Source organism: Somniosus microcephalus, chromosome 4 (assembly GCF_052327205.1).
Source record: "Somniosus microcephalus isolate GS21.2 chromosome 4, FLI_Smic_1.0, whole genome shotgun sequence".
In the NCBI taxonomy this organism is placed as follows: Eukaryota; Metazoa; Chordata; class Chondrichthyes; order Squaliformes; family Somniosidae; genus Somniosus; species Somniosus microcephalus.
Window position 1 is genome coordinate 254,075,927 of NC_140990.1, and position 20,744 is coordinate 254,096,670.

Here is a 20,744-nt window from a genome sequence, read left to right on the forward strand (position 1 = left end):
CCTTTTTCAAGTTAATCTTGTAGCATTCATATGAATTCTGGCAGAACACAAACCAGCCAAAGGGAGACTGTGTCTTTAATAATTATGCATTATATGCAATTTATTCTTTCCAATCCCTGGCTCATCAGTCACTTGTTTGTTATTAGCCTGGAGAGGATATGTTGCTCATAAAATCTACAAGCAACTGAAGACACAAAGACAAGCTGCCATTTGTATTCAAACAGGTAATGCAAGTGCTCTAAAATATCATTTTACACTTCCGAAACCAAAATGTTGTGGATAGCAGCTATATCTAATAAATGCTACAGTAACCCAATAATAACACATGCTATTGTGATGCATATTTTCATAGAAATTATAGTTTCCATACTTACATGCATTAATCATCCTTAATATCAACTTCTGTTTGTAGAGCATAAAGATATTTCTACGATGGCACAATAAAAGAATTATATATTTACTGTTTTACAGGAATATCAGAAACTGCCAAACAAACATTTTTTACAACAATATATAGTCCTAGAATTAAAAATGAAAGAAAAAATGCTGAAAATTCACAGCAGAAGAGAAAAATAGGTTACAATTTTAGGTGTGTTTTTTTCATCTGAATTTAGGCCTAGAATCTGCTGTTGGTGGATTGTAATGGGTCACGTTGGCAGTAAATCTACCTGCCTGTTGTTCAAAGAATTTTCCTTTTCTGGCAAAGACCAGGATGTCTGAGTATTTAAATATCTGCCTGGATTTAGTAACGTTAGATTTTTATTGTCACTGCTGTCAGAAAGGAAAAGTTGGAAAGTCAATCTGAGCAGTCAGTGGGAGGTTTGTAATACATTAAATCTCTTTTTGCACCGCCACCTCCCCCAAATGCTATTGAATATGATAATCTGCCAGGCCACCTGCCATCCCTGTGGCTGTTAGTATTTTTAACCACCAACTGGTTAAGACCCATGTGGTGGCAATGTTGCTAAACAATAGCTGTATTAACAGATTGATTATCATGCTGCACATGACGTGTGTCAAGCACTCAGCAAATTACAGCACAGCTTACCTTAATGGGATATCACTTATCCTTACAATTTATAAGTTCAATAACCCTGCACATAGTACCTTAGTTTCAGGCCTGAACTTCACTCCCATTTCTATCTGCATGTGTCAAGCAATGCAGACAATCTCTACTGTCTGATTATATGGCAATAGGGCCTGGTTGTCCATGTCCTTCTTGAATTTGGGTTCTGATGGAGCTGCTCAAGCTGGCCAACACTCTATGCTGCCAAGCTACACTCAAGAATCAGGCCCTGAAATTCTGAGTCCCGCCATCTGCCGACAGAAGTGAAGCAAGGCAGAACTTTGACCTGCCCAATAACCCCAACACTGACCCTGTCAGTAATTGCAAGGTCAGCTAATTACAATATTGCCGAGTGGGACAAAGGCACATGCCCTGCCAGCAATTGCAATTACGTGAGGAGACCCAGTAAATTTTATGTAGCGGGATGAGGAGTGGGCGGGGTTGGTAAACTCAAGAAGCCTTTGTGAAGGTAAAAGTGCTGTATTTAAAGCTGGGCCGCTCTTAAAGCAGTACCAGCATGCAGCAATGTGAAGATATGGCTTCAATAAGAACCAGTCAGAAGAGAGCATTCAACTTTTCAGGGGTCACGTCAGCAATCTGCAAAGTGAAATTAGGCACAGGATGGATGGAATAGTAGGAGTGGGTGGCAAGAGACCTGTCAACACAGCAGCCAGAACCACATGAAAGGCAATCGTATAGGCAATGAGTGACAACTCTCAGGACTCCCATCCATTGCAGGGAGTAGTTTAATGACCTCATGAGGTCAAGTTTGTAGATCTCCCTGCAGAATAGTGGGGTGAACCACTGCTTCTTTACACATAACTCCAGGGAAATATTGAAATACGATCTTAGGGGTCTATACTCCCTGGTGGCTGAGTACGTAGAGAAGAGTTTTGATCTTCTACAGTGCTGCTTCATGAGCCTGGCTTCCTAGGTTACCCACTGGTTCTTCTACTCTTCCTCTACCAAGAAATACATTTTAAAGAGAAGAATTATCATTGGGAAACAATTTTGCAGCCTTCCTCTTTATTTCTGCTGAAAGTTCCCAAACAAGGAGTAGCCTTGAGGGAAACCGCCAAATGAAGCTAAGAGCCTCGAAAATAAAAATAAAAATATTTTGAAAAAAGAGCAATGCAAAGTAAAGTTATGAGGCTCTGTGTAACAGCACAATGAAACAAAACAGCTCACCTTTAAGATCTCAGCATCGTCTCTCCACAGCTGCTGGTCTTTTGTAATGGCAAAGGTTAGATCAGTGGATCCTAGGGCATAAATGCTTAGGATTTAGGATGTATAGGCTGGAATTTTCCTCTTTGGGTGATGTTCCTCCAAATTCCTCCCAACCCTGAGCCATTTTCTTGGGTCAGGAGTCATCAGAGATGCACAGGAGGCTCCTAACCTATCTAACTCAAATAGCCTATCCATATCTCTGTTATGATTTTAAAATCATTACAATCAAATTTCCAAGAAGTCTACAATTTTCCAGTAAGGAGCCACAGCTCTCTCAACCTATTGTGGAAAACCAGGGCCTTTAAACACGATAACAATCTAGTGGCCCTCCTCTGAACCTTTTCCAGGGCATCTATTGTTTATCATTAGGGGAAATAAAGTGGACACTCTTCTACATGAGGCCTGAACAATGTACTATCTAAACAGTACCTACAAATATTTTTTGTTTTGTATCTGATCATCCTGACCATACCTCCTAATGTGCTACCTATTTTTGAAATAGAATTGTGGCACTGGTTATGAACCTTCAGAGATTCCTGTTCTATGACAGCTCGGTGCTTCTCCTGCCTTAATTTGCAATCCTGCATGATATACACATGTACAAAAGCAAAATACTGCGGATACTGGAAATCTAAGATAAAAACAGAAAATGCTGGAAATACTCAGCAGGTCAGGCAGCATCTGTGGAGAGAGAAACAGAGTTAACGTTTCAGGTCGATGACCTTTCCTCAGAACTGATGTACACTACATTTATTTATATTATTAAATGATATTGCCAGTTACAGGCCCATTCCCTCATCGCATCTAGATCACTTGTAATCTATTCTTCTCATCTGCGATCCTAACACCTCCACAAATCTTTGTATCATTAGCAAACTTTCAAACAGTTCCTCTGATTCCTTCATCCATATGATTGATAAAGATGATAAAGAGCACTGGGCCCTAAAACTGATCCATGCACGACTCCACTGCCATTAATAACAGCCTGTCTTAGAGAATGCAACCAATTCCGCATCCAACTCAAAATCCCACAGGACTTTATCTTGTTAAGTAGCCTTTTTTCTGTCATCTTGTCAAAAGCATTTTAACAATCGAGATGTACAATGTCAACAGGATTACATACCTCTACCAAGCTAGGAACCCCTAAACAAATTCAACTAATTTGGATGAACATATGCGCACAGATTGAAAAATATATGCTAAATATTTAGTGGTTCAAAAAGCAACATGGCCATTGAAAGAAATGGGAGCAAATTTTTTTCAGAGATTTGGTTGGTCACTCTTGTAGTACTTGTTGGTTCATGAATGGTAGCTATAATGATATCAGCAAATAGTGATGTTATTTGCCTGTTCGATTATGATGCCTTAATAGCATGATTGCAGGTATTGATTGCTTGTGCCTGACCAGCAGAGGTCATGTGACCAGACAAGCAGGCTGAGAGTTTTTAGTTTCACTTTAGCTGGAGCTGAAGCAAGGTCTCCTGTAAAAAGCTGTATAAAGTCTTGAACAAACCTTAGATTAAAAGCCACTCTCTTTTATAAATGTCTCATCATTGAACCCACAAAGAAATCAATACATGGTGTCAGAAGTGGATGAAAGAGAATCGGAAAAAAAAATCGGGAAAAAAAAAAAAATCGGAAAAAAAAAAAAATCGGAAGTTGAATCAGCTCTCCACAGATTAGCAAGCCAAAAGAGAAAATCGTTACTTACCTTGGAGAATAGCTAACAAAGTGAAAAAATGGAAGGATTACACCCACCAGCGACGCTTCAGTTGTCAGGTAATGTGGCTGAAAATTGGAGAAAGTTCAAACAGCGTTTGGGGTTGTATTTAGCGGCAATCAGAGCTGACGAGAAAAGTGATAAACAGAAATCGTCCATGTTCTTACATGTCGTGGGTGATGAAGCGCTCGAGGTGTATAATAACTTCACATTTGATGTTGATGGAGACAAAATGAAGCTAGATAAAATAATGGAACAGTTTGAGGCCTACTGCATACCTAAACGTAACGTGACCTTTGAGAGGCACAAATTTTTCACATGTGTACAGAAAACGGGCGAGACTATTGATCAGTATGTGACTGAACTGAGAAACCGAAGCAAATCGTGTGAATTTGGGGGACTGACAGACTCGCTGATAAAAGACAGACCGGTGTGTGGTATTCCAGATAATGGTCTAAGGGAAAGACTGCTAAGAGAGCAAGATCTAGACCTGGGAAAAGCCATAGCACTGTGTAGGGCTACAGAGACTGTGAAGTTGCAGGCAAAGGAGCTGTTCAGTGACAGTAGCTGCAACGTGGATGCAATGAGAAAGAACGGATACAAACCGTTTAACAAAGAGAGCGCCAATGTGAAAAAAGAGGCGTGGCCAGCAAACGAAAATGAAAGGGACAATCGGAAGTCATGTAGTCGATGCGGTACACAGCATACACCAAGAAAGTGTCCAGCATATGGTAAAACATGCAATAGATGCAACAAAAACAACCATTATGCCCGTTGCTGTAAGAACCAAGCGCAACAAAGCAAGGTCCATACAGTAGATGAAAGCGAGATAGAGGAATTCTATGTAGATGTGGTGTCTGAAAACAGAAAAGAAGAAAGAGACTGGATGTTGACACTAAAAGTGAACGACATACACATTCCATTTAAATTGGATACTGGAGCACAAGTTAATGTGATATCAGAGACCGATTTTAAGAGAATTAGACCCAGACCAAAGTTACATGGAATACAAGTGAAAGTGACCGGGTACTCAGGTACTGATATACCAGTGAAAGGAAAATGCATTGTCAAAGTAACACACAAGGACAGAGAGCACACGCTAGCATTAATCGTGGTGCCAAAGGAGGTGCAAGCCATACTAGGTTTAAAAGCCTGTGAGAGACTGAACCTGGTAAAGAGAGTCCTCGTTGTGGAAAGCGAAGGAGAGACAGTCTATGATGAACTCATGAAAGAGTACAAAGACCTATTTAAGGGTCTAGGCTGCATTCCAGGAGAACACACGATCAGAGTAGATAAAAGTATGACACCGGTCATACATCCATGCAGAAAAGTTCCGTTTGCTCTTCAAAAGCAACTGAAGGCAGAGTTGGACAGGATGGAAAGCCTGAACGTGATTCAGAAGATAGATGAGCCAACTGAGTGGGTGAGTTCCCTCGTCGTAGTGGACAAAAAGAATGGAAAGCTCAGAATTTGCCTGGATCCAAGAGATCTAAACAGAGCAATAAAGAGAGAGCACTTCAAGCTTCCTACACGTGAGGAAATCATGGCACAGTTTAGAGAGAGAATAGAGAGAAATGCCAGCTCGGGGTGACAGAACTGACATTCGTGGGAGATATCCTTAGCAGTGAGGGCATCAGACCAGATCCCAGAAAGGTGTCCGCCATTGAGAATATGCCAAGGCCACAATGCAAAAAGGACGTGCAGAGGTTTAATGGAATGATCAACTACATGGGTAAATTCATATCCAACCTCTCAGGAAAAAATAGCGCCACTGAGAAGACTAACTGAAAAGAACACAGAATGGGAATGGAATCATGAGCATGAGAAGTCATGGAGCGATCTAAAGAAACTGCTCACAGAGGAACCAGTTCTGAGGTTTTATGACCCAGCGAGACCCATCAAGATATCATCAGATGCATCACAGAGTGGGCTCGGTGCCGTTCTTCTGCAACAATATGACTACTGGCAACCTATTGCATATGCATCGCGCTCAATGACAGATGCGGAGACGCGATATGCTCAAATAGAAAAGGAGCTGCTCAGCATCACATATGCCTGTGAAAGATTTCACCAGTTTGTGGCAGGACAAGCAATCAGTGTAGAGACTGACCATAAGCCCTTGATTGCATTGTTCCAAAAGCCACTGAATAGCTGTCCGCTTAGAATACAAAGAATGATGACCAGGCTGCAACGCTATACACTGAATGTTGCGTACACACCGGGTAAGCTGATGTATACAGCAGACACGTTGTCCAGAGCTGTTGACCCAAGTGAGCCCGCAAACACCACAATGGATGAAAAAGTGAACGCCTACGTGGACATGATCACAAGTGCACTGCCCATAGCAGATGCAAAAATGGAGCTCATAAAGACTGAGACAAACAAAGATGAAACAATGAGACGACTGAAGAAAAGCACCTTGGATGGATGGCCCAACATGAAGCAAGACTGCTCACCTGACATAGCAGAGTACTGGAACTGCAGGGCGGAACTATCAGTGGTCGAAGACATCATCTACAAAGGAAGTAAAATAGTTACCCCAAAGAGCCTGAGAAAAGAGATGCTAAAAAAGATCCATGGAGGACATCTGGGAATCGAAAAGTGTAAGAAAAGAGCACGAGAGGTGATGTACTGGCCACGAATCAACCAAGATGTGACAAATGAGGTGTCAAACTGCACAATATGCCTGAAATATCGAGCAAGCAATCCGGTAGAACCACTAAAGCCACACCCAGCACCAGACAGACCTTACCAGAAGGTAGGCGCTGACCTATTCGTATGTCAAGGGAAGGACTATCTTGTCGTCACAGACTATTACTCCCTGTATCCAGAGGTTTGTAGACTGTACACCACCACTGCAGAAGCTGTGATAAGAAGTATGAAAGCCATATTCTCCAGACATGGCGTGGCAAGCGAGGTCTTCACAGACAACGGACCCCAGTTTTACAATGCAAATTTCCGACACTTTGCCAAAGAGTGGGACTTTGTCCACACAGCGTCAAGTCCTCACTATCCACAGTCCAATGGACTAGTGGAAAAATCGGTCCAGACAGTGAAAAGACTGATGTACAAGGCAAAAGACAGTGGAACTGACTTCTACCAAAGTATGCTTGTATACCACACAACGCCGCTCGAGTGTGGTATGTCACCAGCCCAACTCCTGATGGGACGTCGGCTAAGGTCAAACCTACCCATCCCGGAGAACCTCCTGAAAACAAAAGAGGGGGAGAAAGTGAGGACGTTCAAAGAACAACAGAAAGAAAAGCAAAAGTACTATTATGACAGAGGAACACAAAACCTACCTGAACTCCACACTGGTGACCAAGTAAGGTTCAAAGACAAAACAAATACATGGACTGAGAAGGGAACTGTCCTGAGTGAAGTTCAACCAAGATCATACACCATTCAGACAGATGAGGGTGCTGTTCTGAGAAGAAATCGTCGAGATCTTCTCATGGAACCAGCCACAGCAGGTCAAGAGACTGATACTGTTGAACAACCTGATCACACAGCTGAGAACACATCATCTGAGGCAACAACTCAGATTCAAGGACAATCAATCAGAAAATCCTCAAGACACGTGAAGCCTCCTGAGAGACTCATTGAGCAAATTTAAGGACTCTTGTTATAGAAGGAAGTAATGTTATCTTATTCTCTCTTCAAGTTCTAGTGTATTTACATATTTCATGTGAACACACAAAGCAAGGTTAAAAAACCTTGATCATGATAATGATAATGTAAGTTCATTAAGTGTTACAGTTAAAATGCAGATTAATACAAAGAAAACATGTTGTTAGTTAAAAGTAAAATACTTTTGTTTTAAGAAAGGGAGATGTAATGATATCAGCAAATAGTGATGTTATTTGCCTGTTCGATTATGATGCCTTAATAGCATGATTGCAGGTATTGATTGCTTGTGCCTGACCAGCAGAGGTCATGTGACCAGACAAGCAGGCTGAGAGTTTTTAGTTTCACTTTAGCTGGAGCTGAAGCAAGGTCTCCTGTAAAAAGCTGTATAAAGTCTTGAACAAACCTTAGATTAAAAGTCATTCTCTTTTATAAATGTCTCATCATTGAATCCACAAAGAAATCAATACAGTAGCATTGAAGAAAAATGAGCAATTTAAAAACTCTGTTTTATGCTAATTATTTGATGCTGTTTGGGAGTTTTTGTTACCTGCCTAGTGAACAGAACTAATATTTGAGCCAATCAGCAAACTTAATTCAACGCATAGTGCGCATTTGAGCCATTAACAATTTTTTACCCTACAGGTGTGACAATCAAGATGTGATGTCTTTGAGGTGCAATGTTGTAGGTAAATGCGAGACATATTCGCCCTGAAAATCCATGGGGCAGTGAATCCAGGTGTAAGTGCATTGATGTGCTTGCCGCAGACCACCATCGCTGAGCCTGTAAAAGTTTGCAGGACATGGGGAAGGTCCCATGAATTATATGCCTTTGGCAGGCTAGTTGCACATTCCCCTCCCTTAAACACACACACACACACACACACACACACACACACACACAGAAAGCTAGAAAGTCGGACTGAAGAGTCCTGGGCCAGAGGGAAGGTTCTGGGTGTCTCTCCTCCTCCTCTTTCCCCCACCACCCTAGGAAGAAACATGTAGGTACCCCCGCAGTCCCTTTACAAAGGTGGCACTCAAAAACTTTTGCAAAAAAAATTGACTGGCCAAACCTTGGGGACTACAATCCGAGCCTGGACCCCCAGGCGGGCCACATATCCTCCTCTTGGTCGGCTGATGCCCTGATCTCCCTAGATGTACCAGTGACAATCATTTGCCAGATCCCAAAGAAGGCCAAGGTCCTGGGTGCTCTGACATTTGGAGTCCCTGCCTATTGCCCCATCTCCTTACATGTATGGTCTTTTAAGGGACAGGCAGATACACTGCCCCCATAAGGCCATCCCAGAAACTTGGGTGCAGCGAGGTTCTGGCCATTCCTGTGGACTCCTGCTGAAGTTACAGCCAGCAGATTTTTGGAAAAATATGTTTAATTATACAGACGATTTGTTAAACCTGTGAATGCTCTTATTGAAATCTCTACTTGTATATTGCTTCATTCTATGTAAAGATTTGGTCTCGGAGGTTCCAGCAGCATTTGGTTTATGTGCTTCTGTAAAATACTACACATTGAAATCTAACTTCCTTTCATCTACTCCACTATAAAAGCAGCAATGGTGCTTATCCCTTCTGCTTCCTCACAACTTCCTCTCCATTCTCATTCTGTTGCAGCACATTCGCATACCAGAAACAAGTTGCCTTTTCATACTGTCAACATTTTTTTTCATCTGAAATGTAAATTAATTCTTTCTGGTACGCCTCAACAGAGATCAAAGTGGGGATATTAACCTTAGTAGGCTTCCTTTCATCAGAACCAATGCCAAAATACTGTGAGGGTAGTGTAAGAAGGCCAGTCTAATTGTTATCTATGGCCCTCCTCCAGGCAGAGCTCTGTCTACAAGAACAAACATTTCAAAGGCACTGAAATACTTTTTGTAAATGACCTTATCATAAGCCTAAACAGTGTGGAAAAAAAGATTAAACTGAATAATTCTTGATCTCTTTACCCTGCCTACTTTGATTTGTATGTAACTTTATTAATTTTGCATATTTGATGTTGCTCAGTGATCCTGACAGCAGATGCTCACAGGTGGAGAGAATAGGGAAAAGTAGCTCCTCATGGAAAACTCATGACTTGTTTATTTCGTTCATTTGTTACAGCTATTGCTTTGAGGTAGACTACATTAGCATTTTAAAAATAAACACATTTCTTTCAAGTACAGGAGCTGATGGCCCAAAGGTCTCAGTTGGCCTAGCCTATTCCCTATCCATTGATTCATCAAAAGCAGATAAAAAGATAACAATACTCTATTTACAAGGATACTTGTTTCTGCATATTTAATACTTTGCACTTTTACAAGGAGGATTAAACAAATATAAAACTGTCCTTGCACTACAGTCCTGTACAAGATCATCATTCAGAAATATGGATTAGCTTCATTCTAACTGAATGCAATCTCCTTATGTTTACTCTTACTGCTGTTCTGAATTAGTTCATGCCCTGGACAATATTAAATTACCAGTCCACACATGTGCTGAGTTTTTTGTGGCCACAGAAAATGACAGGAGATGCAAATCTGGTGCCTATTCTAGATTTATGAATCTCTTACCTTCACAGTGGAGTGGGGGTGGGAGCTTTTATTCCTAACTGCAATTCGTGCTTAATAAAAAAAAAGTCACACCATTTAAATGTGGATATTTATGGGGAATTCACATCTAGAAATAATCAATCATAGTAAATGGGTGTAAAATAATGCATTTATTTTATTTCATTACATTTCTCGCCATTTTTTATAGTGAATAATTCTCGGTGCTTCCTATTCCTCTAATCAGAGAACACTGCTTATTTCAGCTGTCTGGATTACCATTTTATCATTTCCTCACTAAAAACTGTAAGATAATTATGTAATTGTGCATTGATAATTCCACTGGAAGGCTGCTCCCTGACCAGAGTAAAAAAACATGTCACAGTAATTAAATGGAAAAAGAGGTAACAAAGTAATGAAAGAAAAGGAATGCAACTGCATTTATCTTTAAAAGTTTCAACCCCAAATGTTCAACAAGCTCATATTTACTTCCATCTGTCTTCCAACAGAACACTAACAAAAATTACTTTTCAATGATTTGAATTCTGTACAAATACTGCATTAAATTTTTTTTTTAAACTGTTGCTGTTTAAAGTGGCAATAGTTTAGATCAGTTCTATTTGAAATAGATTTCTCGTTTATTCCATTTTATATTTTGGCAGCACTTTGAGGCATAAGCAAGTTCAAGTTGAGTTAATGCATAAATATTTTAAATTAAGTCATTATCCCCACAATTCCATACATTGAGTTGTACCGTGTTTACTTAAATGGAAAATGAGTCGCACCTACCGATTTTTGTGGAGTAGTGATTCGCGTAAAACTTAATTAAAATGGGAGTAATATGCTGGAGTGGATGGAAATTAGAGTGTCGCCTTTTAACAGTCAGTTCTGGTTGAAGATTGTAGCAGCAGACTGGGGAGCAGCAAGTAAGTGAAGAACAGTGCTTGGCTCAGAGAGATGACTGTTAGCTAGCTTGACTGGATGTTTCATGTCTGTTTTTGTGCCACTTTTCAAGAATGTCTAACACAGAAAAACTTAGCAGAGGCATGGCGCAACACAGAGGCAGAGATGATACCACAATTTCACTGAGTCTGATCTGCAAACACTGCTGGATGAAATATAACAGAGAAGAGCCAGAATGCTGGGTGTCTGTGGCAATGTTGTTAAGGGTGGTGGGGGTTGGTTGGGGGGCGGGGGGGGCACTAATTCAAGACCTTACAGTATGGCTAACAATAGCAATTACTTGCATGCACAACTCTAAAAACCCTTTCCCCCACTTAACCAGAATGATACCACCACATCTCTTTCTTCAGCTGTCCCATGTCCCTTTGCATAAACTCCTCAATTGCTAGTCTTCACCTAATTTACTCTATCTTACTGCAGAAGAAGAGAGTGCACCATGTTTGCAAGAGGCAGGCCACTAGAGGGTCGTCATCAACCTGAAGCAATTTATGGCCTGCATGGCCATGGAGCTCATGGAGAGGCACTCTGGTCTTGCCATGGGAGATGACGATGTTGGGGGCATAGTTCTAATGACGGCTTAGTAGCTGAAGACCTACACTGTCACTGTAGCATCCCAGTGAAGAATCTCACAACCACAAGCTTTCACCAACTTCCCTATTTCCTTAATCCCAAAAGAGTAATGTTCACCCATTCTTAGATTGTACCCTCCTTTCTTGCAGATTCACTACAGCAAGGAAGGGCGCAGGAGGAACAGAGGCATACTGCTTCCTTGTGAATTCTGATGATGATGACAAAGACAAGGAAATTAAATGATGAAGGAGGTATAGTTAGACTCAAGCCCGCCCATGAGTTCCTGCAGAGACCTCCTGCCCCATGTTCCTCTGTCACAGTTCACTCAAACTCATCCCCTTCATCATTTCCTTCTCCACTCCCACGCACCAGCTCAGATACTTTAACCTGGCAGGAATTAGATAGTTTTAGTGAGGAAATGACACCAGGTAATTCACAGAGCCCAAGGGAGCTGGAGGAGTGGGTGAGGATGTGCCACCTATCCAGAGGAGGTTGAGGAGAAAGCTGCCCATGGCTTTAGAGTTATGGGACCCAGAACCTATTCATTCTCACCTGAAAAAATGGATGCTCGAGGAACATCATACCTACATGCAGGCTCTGAGCTCAGTCTTGGAGGTTTTGTGGCAACTGACAGGTGTGATTCTTGAGTCTATGCCTCTCACTTATGCCAACAGCAAGGAAACAGTTCCTTCTTTGCAGACATCAGTAGAATGTGCCACAGCTTTATTGCATAAATTAACAGACCCCTCCTAAGAAGCAGCCATGGTTCAGTGCCTTGACCTCCACAGAAGCACAGACTGCATCTCTAGTGGCAGTAGAGACATCGGCTTCCAGACCATGGCAACCGCGATGCATGTTGCTGTCTCTTGGGGCTTTCAGGATCTGATAGCTACCATTACACCAGCTGTCCTGGGGACATAAATCTAGAGCCCAGTGGAATGGCAATGGCTAGAGTTATTCTGTCTAATACTGCTGTCTCAGGACAGCAGCACCTGCCCGTCCTCCAGCCATCCCCTCGGAGCACTATGCCAGTGGAACATAGGAGGTAGAACCAGGCTGCCTAGGAACAAGCTCCAGAGATGCAGTTAGCAGTGGTTCCTGCCAGAAGCAAGTTGCTATGAGAGGAGGGTCATTGCAGTCCCATGACCCATTCGTAGAACATAAGCAGCCAACGACCTAGCAATACAGGTCCTCATATTGCACTTATGAGTAGCACTTTTATGATCAAAATAGTCCTCTCAATAACAACTCTTGTAAAGACATGTGCCTCACTTTAAAACTTCTTTTCTGTTATTCAGACCACTCTTATGGGGTCATTTCCCATGGGAATAGGAGGTAGGTTTTGTCACTCATAAGCCGTCCAATGACATGATTTTCTTCCCTGAAGAGGTCAAGGAGAACTGAATTTTGGAAGTATCAGTACCTTGTGGCAACTTGCAGCATAACTCATGTTGACATGTAGGATCCTTTGCATGTTGTCACACACAATCTGTGTGTCCAGGGAATGGAAGCCTTCCTGTTTAGCAATTTGAGGGAGATTTCTCTAGGAGCTCACAAAGCAACGTGGATCTTGGGAAAACCAGTAACCCCAAATTTGGATGGCCCTTTCTGCTGCCTTACTGTGATGGGAAAAGTGATGAATTCCCCCGATCTCCTGTAAAATGTGTCAATCATCTGACAAATGCACGCCCATACTGCTTCTTGGCTGATATTACATGAATCCCCCATGGCAGCCAGAAATGACCCTTCGCACAAATATTGGTTGTGGTCTTCGCCTTCATAGCCACAGAGAGAGCAGTGCAAGCAGCTAACTATATCTGCAAGCCGTCATGAAGTTTGTAGCAGATCTCCCCTATTACTGTACCTCTTTAGTGAAGCTCATTCAGCTTGTCCACAGCTCCTTAGCAAGTCCTCATACAACATGTGTTATCCATGTATTCTATGAGGAGAAGTAATATCTGATGGAGTCCTTATTCCTTAAATGCTACCTGACTTTCATTTATTCCATACTGTTCTGCTCCTGCTCCTCCTCCATGATTATGGCATACAATGGTATGTCCATAGGGAATGCCATACCTGATCCAGAGAAAGCCTTACTGTGGGGGCAGGGGAGGTGGGACCCAAGCTCTCTTGATGGTCTCACAATTCCAGAAGCAGTCTGAAGCAAGTCTAGGTCTGTGTAGACAAGAGTGCCAAAAAACTACCACAAAAAGTAATTCCCAGCTGCAGAAATTGCTATTGAAACTCTCCACACTTTTCAGGCTCGCAAACTCCTCACTTCCGATTTTCTCGGCTGATTATGCCAACAGCTGCGCTTTTTAATTCTCATTCTAACTTGCCCCTAGTGCATTGCATATGTAAAAACAGAAGACTTATAATAGATGTAAATGAGCTCACTCGGGACTCGATGGGCAGATCGTGGGAAGGGCCAAAAAGTGCAAGATAATTTGGGGAGATTGATTTTGGGGCAGGAAATCAGTATTAATGGCTGCCAAAAAAAGTTATTATACAGTAAAATTATATCAAAAATGCCGTGGAATTTCTAGGTCACATTTGATTAAAAAGTGGTGAACATAAGAACATAAGAAGTAAGAGCAGGAGTAGGCCATACTGCCCCTTGAGCTTGCTCCGCCATTCAATAAGATCATGGCTGATCATCCACCTCAACTCCACTTTCCCGCCCAATCCCCATGTCCCTTGATTCCTCTAGAGTCCAAAAATCTATCTATCTCAGCCTTGAATATACTCAAAGATTCAGCATTCACAGCCCTCTGAGGTAGAGAATTCCAAAGATACAAAGCAAAGGCAAAAACTTTTATGAATTCTGTATGAAAATCAACATATCAGCATCTTGCTTTATGTAGCTTGTTTCCATACCCTGTCACTGCAGCTTTAAAAAATGAGAACATTGAAGTGCGAAACCCTAGTCGTTAATATTCCTTTTCAACATTGAAACCTATATAAAGAGCAACTTGATCTGGCAGTTCTCTCAGTTTGCACCAATCTCATTTCTTGTTTCATGTCTACTTTAATATAACATTATCAAACAAGTTTTTCTACATGTAGTATAAACATTAATGAAACTACTTTGGGGTTGTTCATGCTCATGTTAGGGATTGCTGTGGCTGGTTATACAGTGAAGCCTTTTACTGCTACTTCCAGTTTACTGCTGTAAACAAGTAGAATCGGAGATGACAATGTGGAAAGAATTTTTCTGGCTGGTCTATATGGCAACATCATACATAAATTATTTTTGAATGCATTTGATGACAATCCTAGATATAATTACTGGGGTAATCCCTTAAGTTAGAACTACCGACTATTATTGTCCCTACACGTGTGCAAATTCTGTGCTGCATGGTAGTCACTGGTGACTTTGCAGCAGATGACAAAGCTTGGCATTTCCCTCTCTGCTGATCCAGTCTCTAAAGAAGCAGGTTATCGCAGTCATTCCCAGGTGGGCTTGCCTTATCCCGCTGAAATGGATGTTGGCATTTTTTTCAGATGTGGCCCAACGCGCAACCCAGATTATCCTGGCATGCTTTTTTCGTGCAAAACCATGTAAAATATGATATGCTGTGCTTGGAAGTCTTCTGAAGAATCTTCCTGCATAAGGGTTAGACAGGTGTTCAAGTCTCATTGTGATGCCACCAGGAGGTCTGCTGGCATTGCCATCATTGGGAAGAGGAGACTCCACCAACAATGTCTGCCAAAGTGAGGTTTGCTATGTCTTTCTGCAGATGTCAGGGTATGTGTGCAGGCAGAAGGGTTCAGATAACCATTTGGACATTCTGACAGGCTTGGCTGGTACCCTTTTCCTCCGAGGGGTGCCCTGGTAAACATAGTTGGTGGCTCTAGCATTAGCAATCTTTGCCCTGACCCTAACCCTAGCCCCAATCGGTTACACCCTGGATACACCCATTTATTGCAAGTAACCAATAGGAAAATTGTATTTTAAGTGATTAAAAAGTATACTGGCAACACTATTTTGTGCAGGTGATTTGAAATTGTGTATTATATACTGCAATCAATGATCACATTGTCTTCCTAACCATATGCTCCCAGAAGGTGAGCTTTAATTATTTTATTTTTTACACATGATCTTTTACAGGTGTCAGGGGATATCTAGCTTGCAAACGATATAAAAAAATGAAAGAAAGTAATAGTTCAACAACAGGACAAGAGTTCCAGAGCACAGACTATAGATCCAGCAATGATTGTGAAAAAATAAGGTGAGTTATTCGTGACATTACTAAGTATATTTAACATGATACAAATCATATTGTTGCTTTGTTTTATGTACTACTTTCAGGATAATGTCTTGTTTCATGCAAAGTTTATCCCCTGAAAATACTAGGTAGTGATGTTCAAATTGTTTTAGCCAGAAGTAACTCAGTTTTTAGCAGATATGACAATCCAAGCTTTCTTGTAATATTTTTAACTTGTACTTAATGCAAAGCTGAGCTTCCATAAACAATCTTGCATTTCCTTATGAACCAAAAATTAACCCTATCCGTAAAGTATGTTGAATACCATACCACAAAGTGAATCATTTATTGTTATATATCAGAAATGGTAAGAGATGCCGCCATATACTCTTCTTCTCAAGGGAGTAAATCTCAGGTAAGGTCATCTTTCTTCATAGCTCAGCTGCCTAAGTTCAGAAATCAGCATCATGCAACACCTTGCATTTATCTAACATCTTTAACATAAAAAAAAGGTTTCAAGGAGCTTAAAATAGATAGGGGAATGGATGGTGACTATAGCGGGAGAGATTAAGAAGCGTGACTGGATATTTGGTCATAAAGATGGGTTTTGAATATGTTGAGAGGTGGAGGTCTTTCTGAAGGTAATTCCAGAGGCTAAGGCTCTGCCTCCAATGAGTGGAGCAAAGGGAGAGGGAATATACAAAAGGTCAGAGTCAAAGGACAAAGGCAGCAATTTTCCCTACCTCAGAGGATCCGTGGCGGGTGACATTGGTGGCAGGTCCAGGCCCCACTCCTGTCTCCATCCCGGCTCCGACATGACTTTCCATTGATTGGGCTTGTTAAGCCCGCCCAGCGAGTTTCCTGGCCAATTAAAGGAAGTGGGTTTCATGATGTCATTTGATGATGCGTCATCAGCCAGTTTCCTTAAAGGGACCATGCGCAAATTTACTATGACAGTTGTGCTGTCAGTGTTGTACAGCATTGAGGTGCTGCAAACACTGACAAGCTCTACACAGAGGTGCACGGCTGCACCCAGGCTCTCCCATGGCACCCTCCATATGCTTATGCAGAGCGTCGCAGCATGCAGGGAGGTCCTCTTCCTTTCCAATGGGCAGAAGGGACCTCCCCAGGAGACCAACGCAGCCTGGTTGCACGTTGCACAGGAGGGCAAAAGCAGGGATGTTGTCAGGAGAACCAGGCTACAGTGGCGCAAACCTTTCAACGATCTCAGTAGATCACGAAATGTTACTGCAAAGCCATACTCAACCTCATCCTGCTGTGTCAATCATCACATCCCCATCACTTTGCCTTCCCTACCCTACTCCTGCACATCCTTACTCACGCCAACTTACCTTACACCTCCACCCATCCCTCTCTATCTATATTATCAATTCCCCATCTCACTAGGCACCCCTCATCCTATAACAATCATACCAACTAACAACAACAACAACTTGTACTTATATAAAGCGCCTTTAACATAGTAAAACATCCCAAGGAGCTTCACAGGAGTATTAAAAGACAAAACAATTTGACACCAAGCCACCTAAGGAGAAATTCGGACAGGTGACCAAAAGCTTGGTCAAAGAGGTAGGTTTGAAGGAGCGTCTTAAAGGAGGAAAGAGAGGTAGCGAGGCAGAGAGGTTTAGGCAGGGAATTCCAGAGCTTAGGGCCTAGGCAACAGAAGGCACAGACACCAATGGTTGCGCGACTATAATCAGGGATGTTCAAGAGGGCAGAATTAGAGGAGCGCAGATATCTGAGGGGGATTGTGGGGCTGAAGGAGATTATAGAGATAGGAAGGGGCGAGGCCATGGAGGGCTTTGAAAACAAGGATGAGAATTTTGAAATTGAGGCGTTGCTTAACCGGGAGCCAATGTAGGTCAGCGAGCACAGGGGTGATGGGTGAACAGGACTTGGTGTGAGATAGGACACAGGCAGCCGAGTTTTGGATGACCTCAAGTTTACATAGGGTAGAATGTGGGAGGCCAGCCAGGAGTGCATTGGAATATTCAAGTCTAGAGGTAACAAAGGCATGGATGAGGGTTTCAGCAGCAGATGAGCTGAGGCAAAGGCAAAGGCGGAGACGGGTGATGTTACAGCGTTCTTAGTTATGCTGCGGATATGTGGTGGGAAGCTCATTTCAGGGTCAAAAAGGATACCAAAGTTGCGATCAGTGTGGTTCAGCCTCAGACAGATGTTAGGGAGAGTGGCTAGGGAACGGAGTTTGTGGTGGGGACCAAAAACAATGGCTTCGGTCTTCCCAATATTTAATTGGAGAAAATTTCTGCTCATCCAGAACTGGATGTCGGACAAGCAGTCTGACAATTTAGAGACCGTGGAGGGGTTGAGAGAAGTGGTAGTGAGGTCGAGCTGGGTGTCGTCAGCGCACATGTGGAAACTGACACTGTGTTTTCGGATGATGTCGCCAAGAGGCAGCATGTAGATGAGAAAAAGGAGGGGGCCAAGGATAGATCCTTGGGGGACACCAGAGGTAACAATGCGGGAGCAGGAAGAGAAGCCGTTGCAGGTGATTCTCTAGCTACAATTAGATAGATAAGAATGGAACCAGGCAAGTGTAGTCCCACCCAGGTGGACAACGGTGGAGAGGCATTGGAGAAGGATGGAGTGGTCAACCATGTCAAAGGCTGCAGACAAGTCAGGAAAGATGAGGAGGGATAGTTTACCTTTGTCACAGTCACAAAGGATTTCATTTGTGACTTTGATGAGAGCCGTTTCAGTACTGTGGCAGGGGCGGAAACCTGATTGGAGGGATTCAAACATGGAATTGCGGCAAAGATGGGCACGAATTTGGGAGGCGACAACACGTTCAAGGACTTTGGAGAGGAAAGGGAGGTTGGAGATGGGGCGGTAGTTTGCAAGGATGGAGGGGTCAAGGGTTGGTTTTTGAGGAGAGGGGAGATGACGGCAGATTTGAGGGAGAGAGGCACAGTACCTGAGGAGAGAGATCCATTAACAATGTCAGCTAACATGGGAGCCAGAAAAGGAAGTTGGGTGGTTAGCAGTTTGGTGGGAATAGGGTCAAGGGATAGGAAGTGGGTCTCATGGAAAAGATGAATGCGGAGAGGTCATGAGGGGAGATCGGAGAGAAACTGGAGAAAGATGCGAGTTCAAGGCTAGGGCAGGGGGGAACCTGAGAGGAAGTTTGGCCCGGTGGGCTAGGGGAAAGAAGGGAACTGGCAGAGGCAGTTGAATGGATGGCCTCAATCTTAGAGACAAAGAAGTCCATGAGCTCCTCACACTTGTTGTCGGAGGTGAGGGTGGAGGAGACTGGGGAGAGGGGTTTAAGAAGATGGTTAGCAGTAGAGAATAGGAGCCGGGGTTTATCTTTGCATTCCAGAATGATTCTGGCATAGTGAGCAATTTTGGCAGATGAGAGCAGGACCCGATAATGCTTTATGTGGTCCAGCCAGATCTGGCGGTGAATGGCTAACATTACACAAGGGTAGGCACTTGTGTGTTTTAGCTAAAGTTCATGTGAAGTTTCTGTTAATGTTCTGTCAAACATTGAAATCTTTATTTTCAATACTTTCCGGCCTTGGACAGATTGGTGTGCACCTTTGGAAGTGGCTTAGTAAGTTGTAGTGAATGATGAGACATAATGTTACTCCCCGCAATGCTGATGAGTGTGAAAGGAATGGCTTAGTCATTGTAGGGATGCTTTATGTTGTTGGTGTGGGTTGGTGCCAACCTGGCGCATCATGTGGCAGCCAGGGTGTACAGCATCAAGTGAAGTAAATGTGGCCATGGTGAGGCCATCCCTGGCATGCTGGGCAGAAATGTGGTCTGGTCCTGATGCCCTCTGTCCTGTGCAGCATCAGGTAATTGCGGAGAACTTTGTTGTGGTTGTTGGTGTTGTTGTTGGTGCTACTGGTGATGTTAGTGTTGGGGCTGATCATGGTCAGATTCTGAGGACCATGGTGAGAGAGTATAAAGTGCACCTATGCTGATGGAATAGATGGCAGGTGAAGTAGAGATGACAGAAGCAATCTGTCAGTGGTGGGAGAGGTAATGAGGTCAGACCGGATGGAGACTTGTGTAAGGAATTGCAGCATTCTGAATCTGTAGTTGAAATGCAGTTTAGAGAAGCTAGTGGTTAAGGGAACATTTCTCAATCAGCTGGGAGCTTTGACTTGACATTTGAAGCTATCAGCTCAACAGCTGAAACAATGGACAGTGACCTCCCGCCTCATCTTCACAGATGAGGTCTAGGCACAATGGGAAACTGGTAGGCGACCTGTCAAACTCAAAAAGCTGGGGGAAAGAAGCATTGTTAAGTGGCTGTAAACAAACCACTAATGATTTGAATTGGGTCTCCCGCCACTGCCCGTCGGGTCTGCTCAGCGCTGGCAGACCCAACATCGAGAAATGCAGGTGTGCCTGTTTTGACACCGGTTTCCCGACCCGCTGTCAATCATTTTAAATGTCACAACTGACCCGCCACCAATCGGGTCCGCTGAGCGCCGGCAAAATCGTGGCCAAAGTGTATGAGAGGGGTTGTAATGTGTAGGAAGTTGCATAGATAAGGTGATCAAAAACAGTAGAGCATTTTGAAGGAGATGATGAAGATTTTAAATTTAATGTGTTAGAGGACAGAAAGCTAATGTAGGCTAGTGAGGACTGTGATGATGGTCAAGCATAAGTTAGTGTGAGATAGGACAGGCAGCAACGTTTTGTTTAAGTTGAGTTTATGAAGATAGAGATGGGAAGGAGAGCATTGGATTAGTCAAGTCTGCAGGTGACAAAACATGGATAAGGCTTTCAACAGAGGAGAGGACAAGGTTGGGGAAGAGCTGGAC

The 20,744-nt window shown here is 42.8% G+C and overlaps 1 protein-coding gene across 9 annotated transcripts in view; it reads left to right on the top strand.

The window, feature by feature from the left end:
- Window positions 1–20,744, top strand: part of myo3b (myosin IIIB) — an 884,551-nt gene that overhangs the window by 650,140 nt on the left and 213,667 nt on the right. For 8 of the 9 annotated variants that reach the window (XM_085986241.1, XM_085986242.1, XM_085986237.1 and 5 more), the window contains 2 exons: window positions 147–224; window positions 15,828–15,948. In XM_085986241.1, the coding sequence (XP_085842367.1) occupies window positions 147–224; window positions 15,828–15,948 (199 nt within the window). Of the gene's footprint in view, window positions 1–146; window positions 225–11,865; window positions 11,984–15,827; window positions 15,949–20,744 lie in introns of those variants that run through there. The other variant, XM_085986243.1, reaches the window with a different exon arrangement.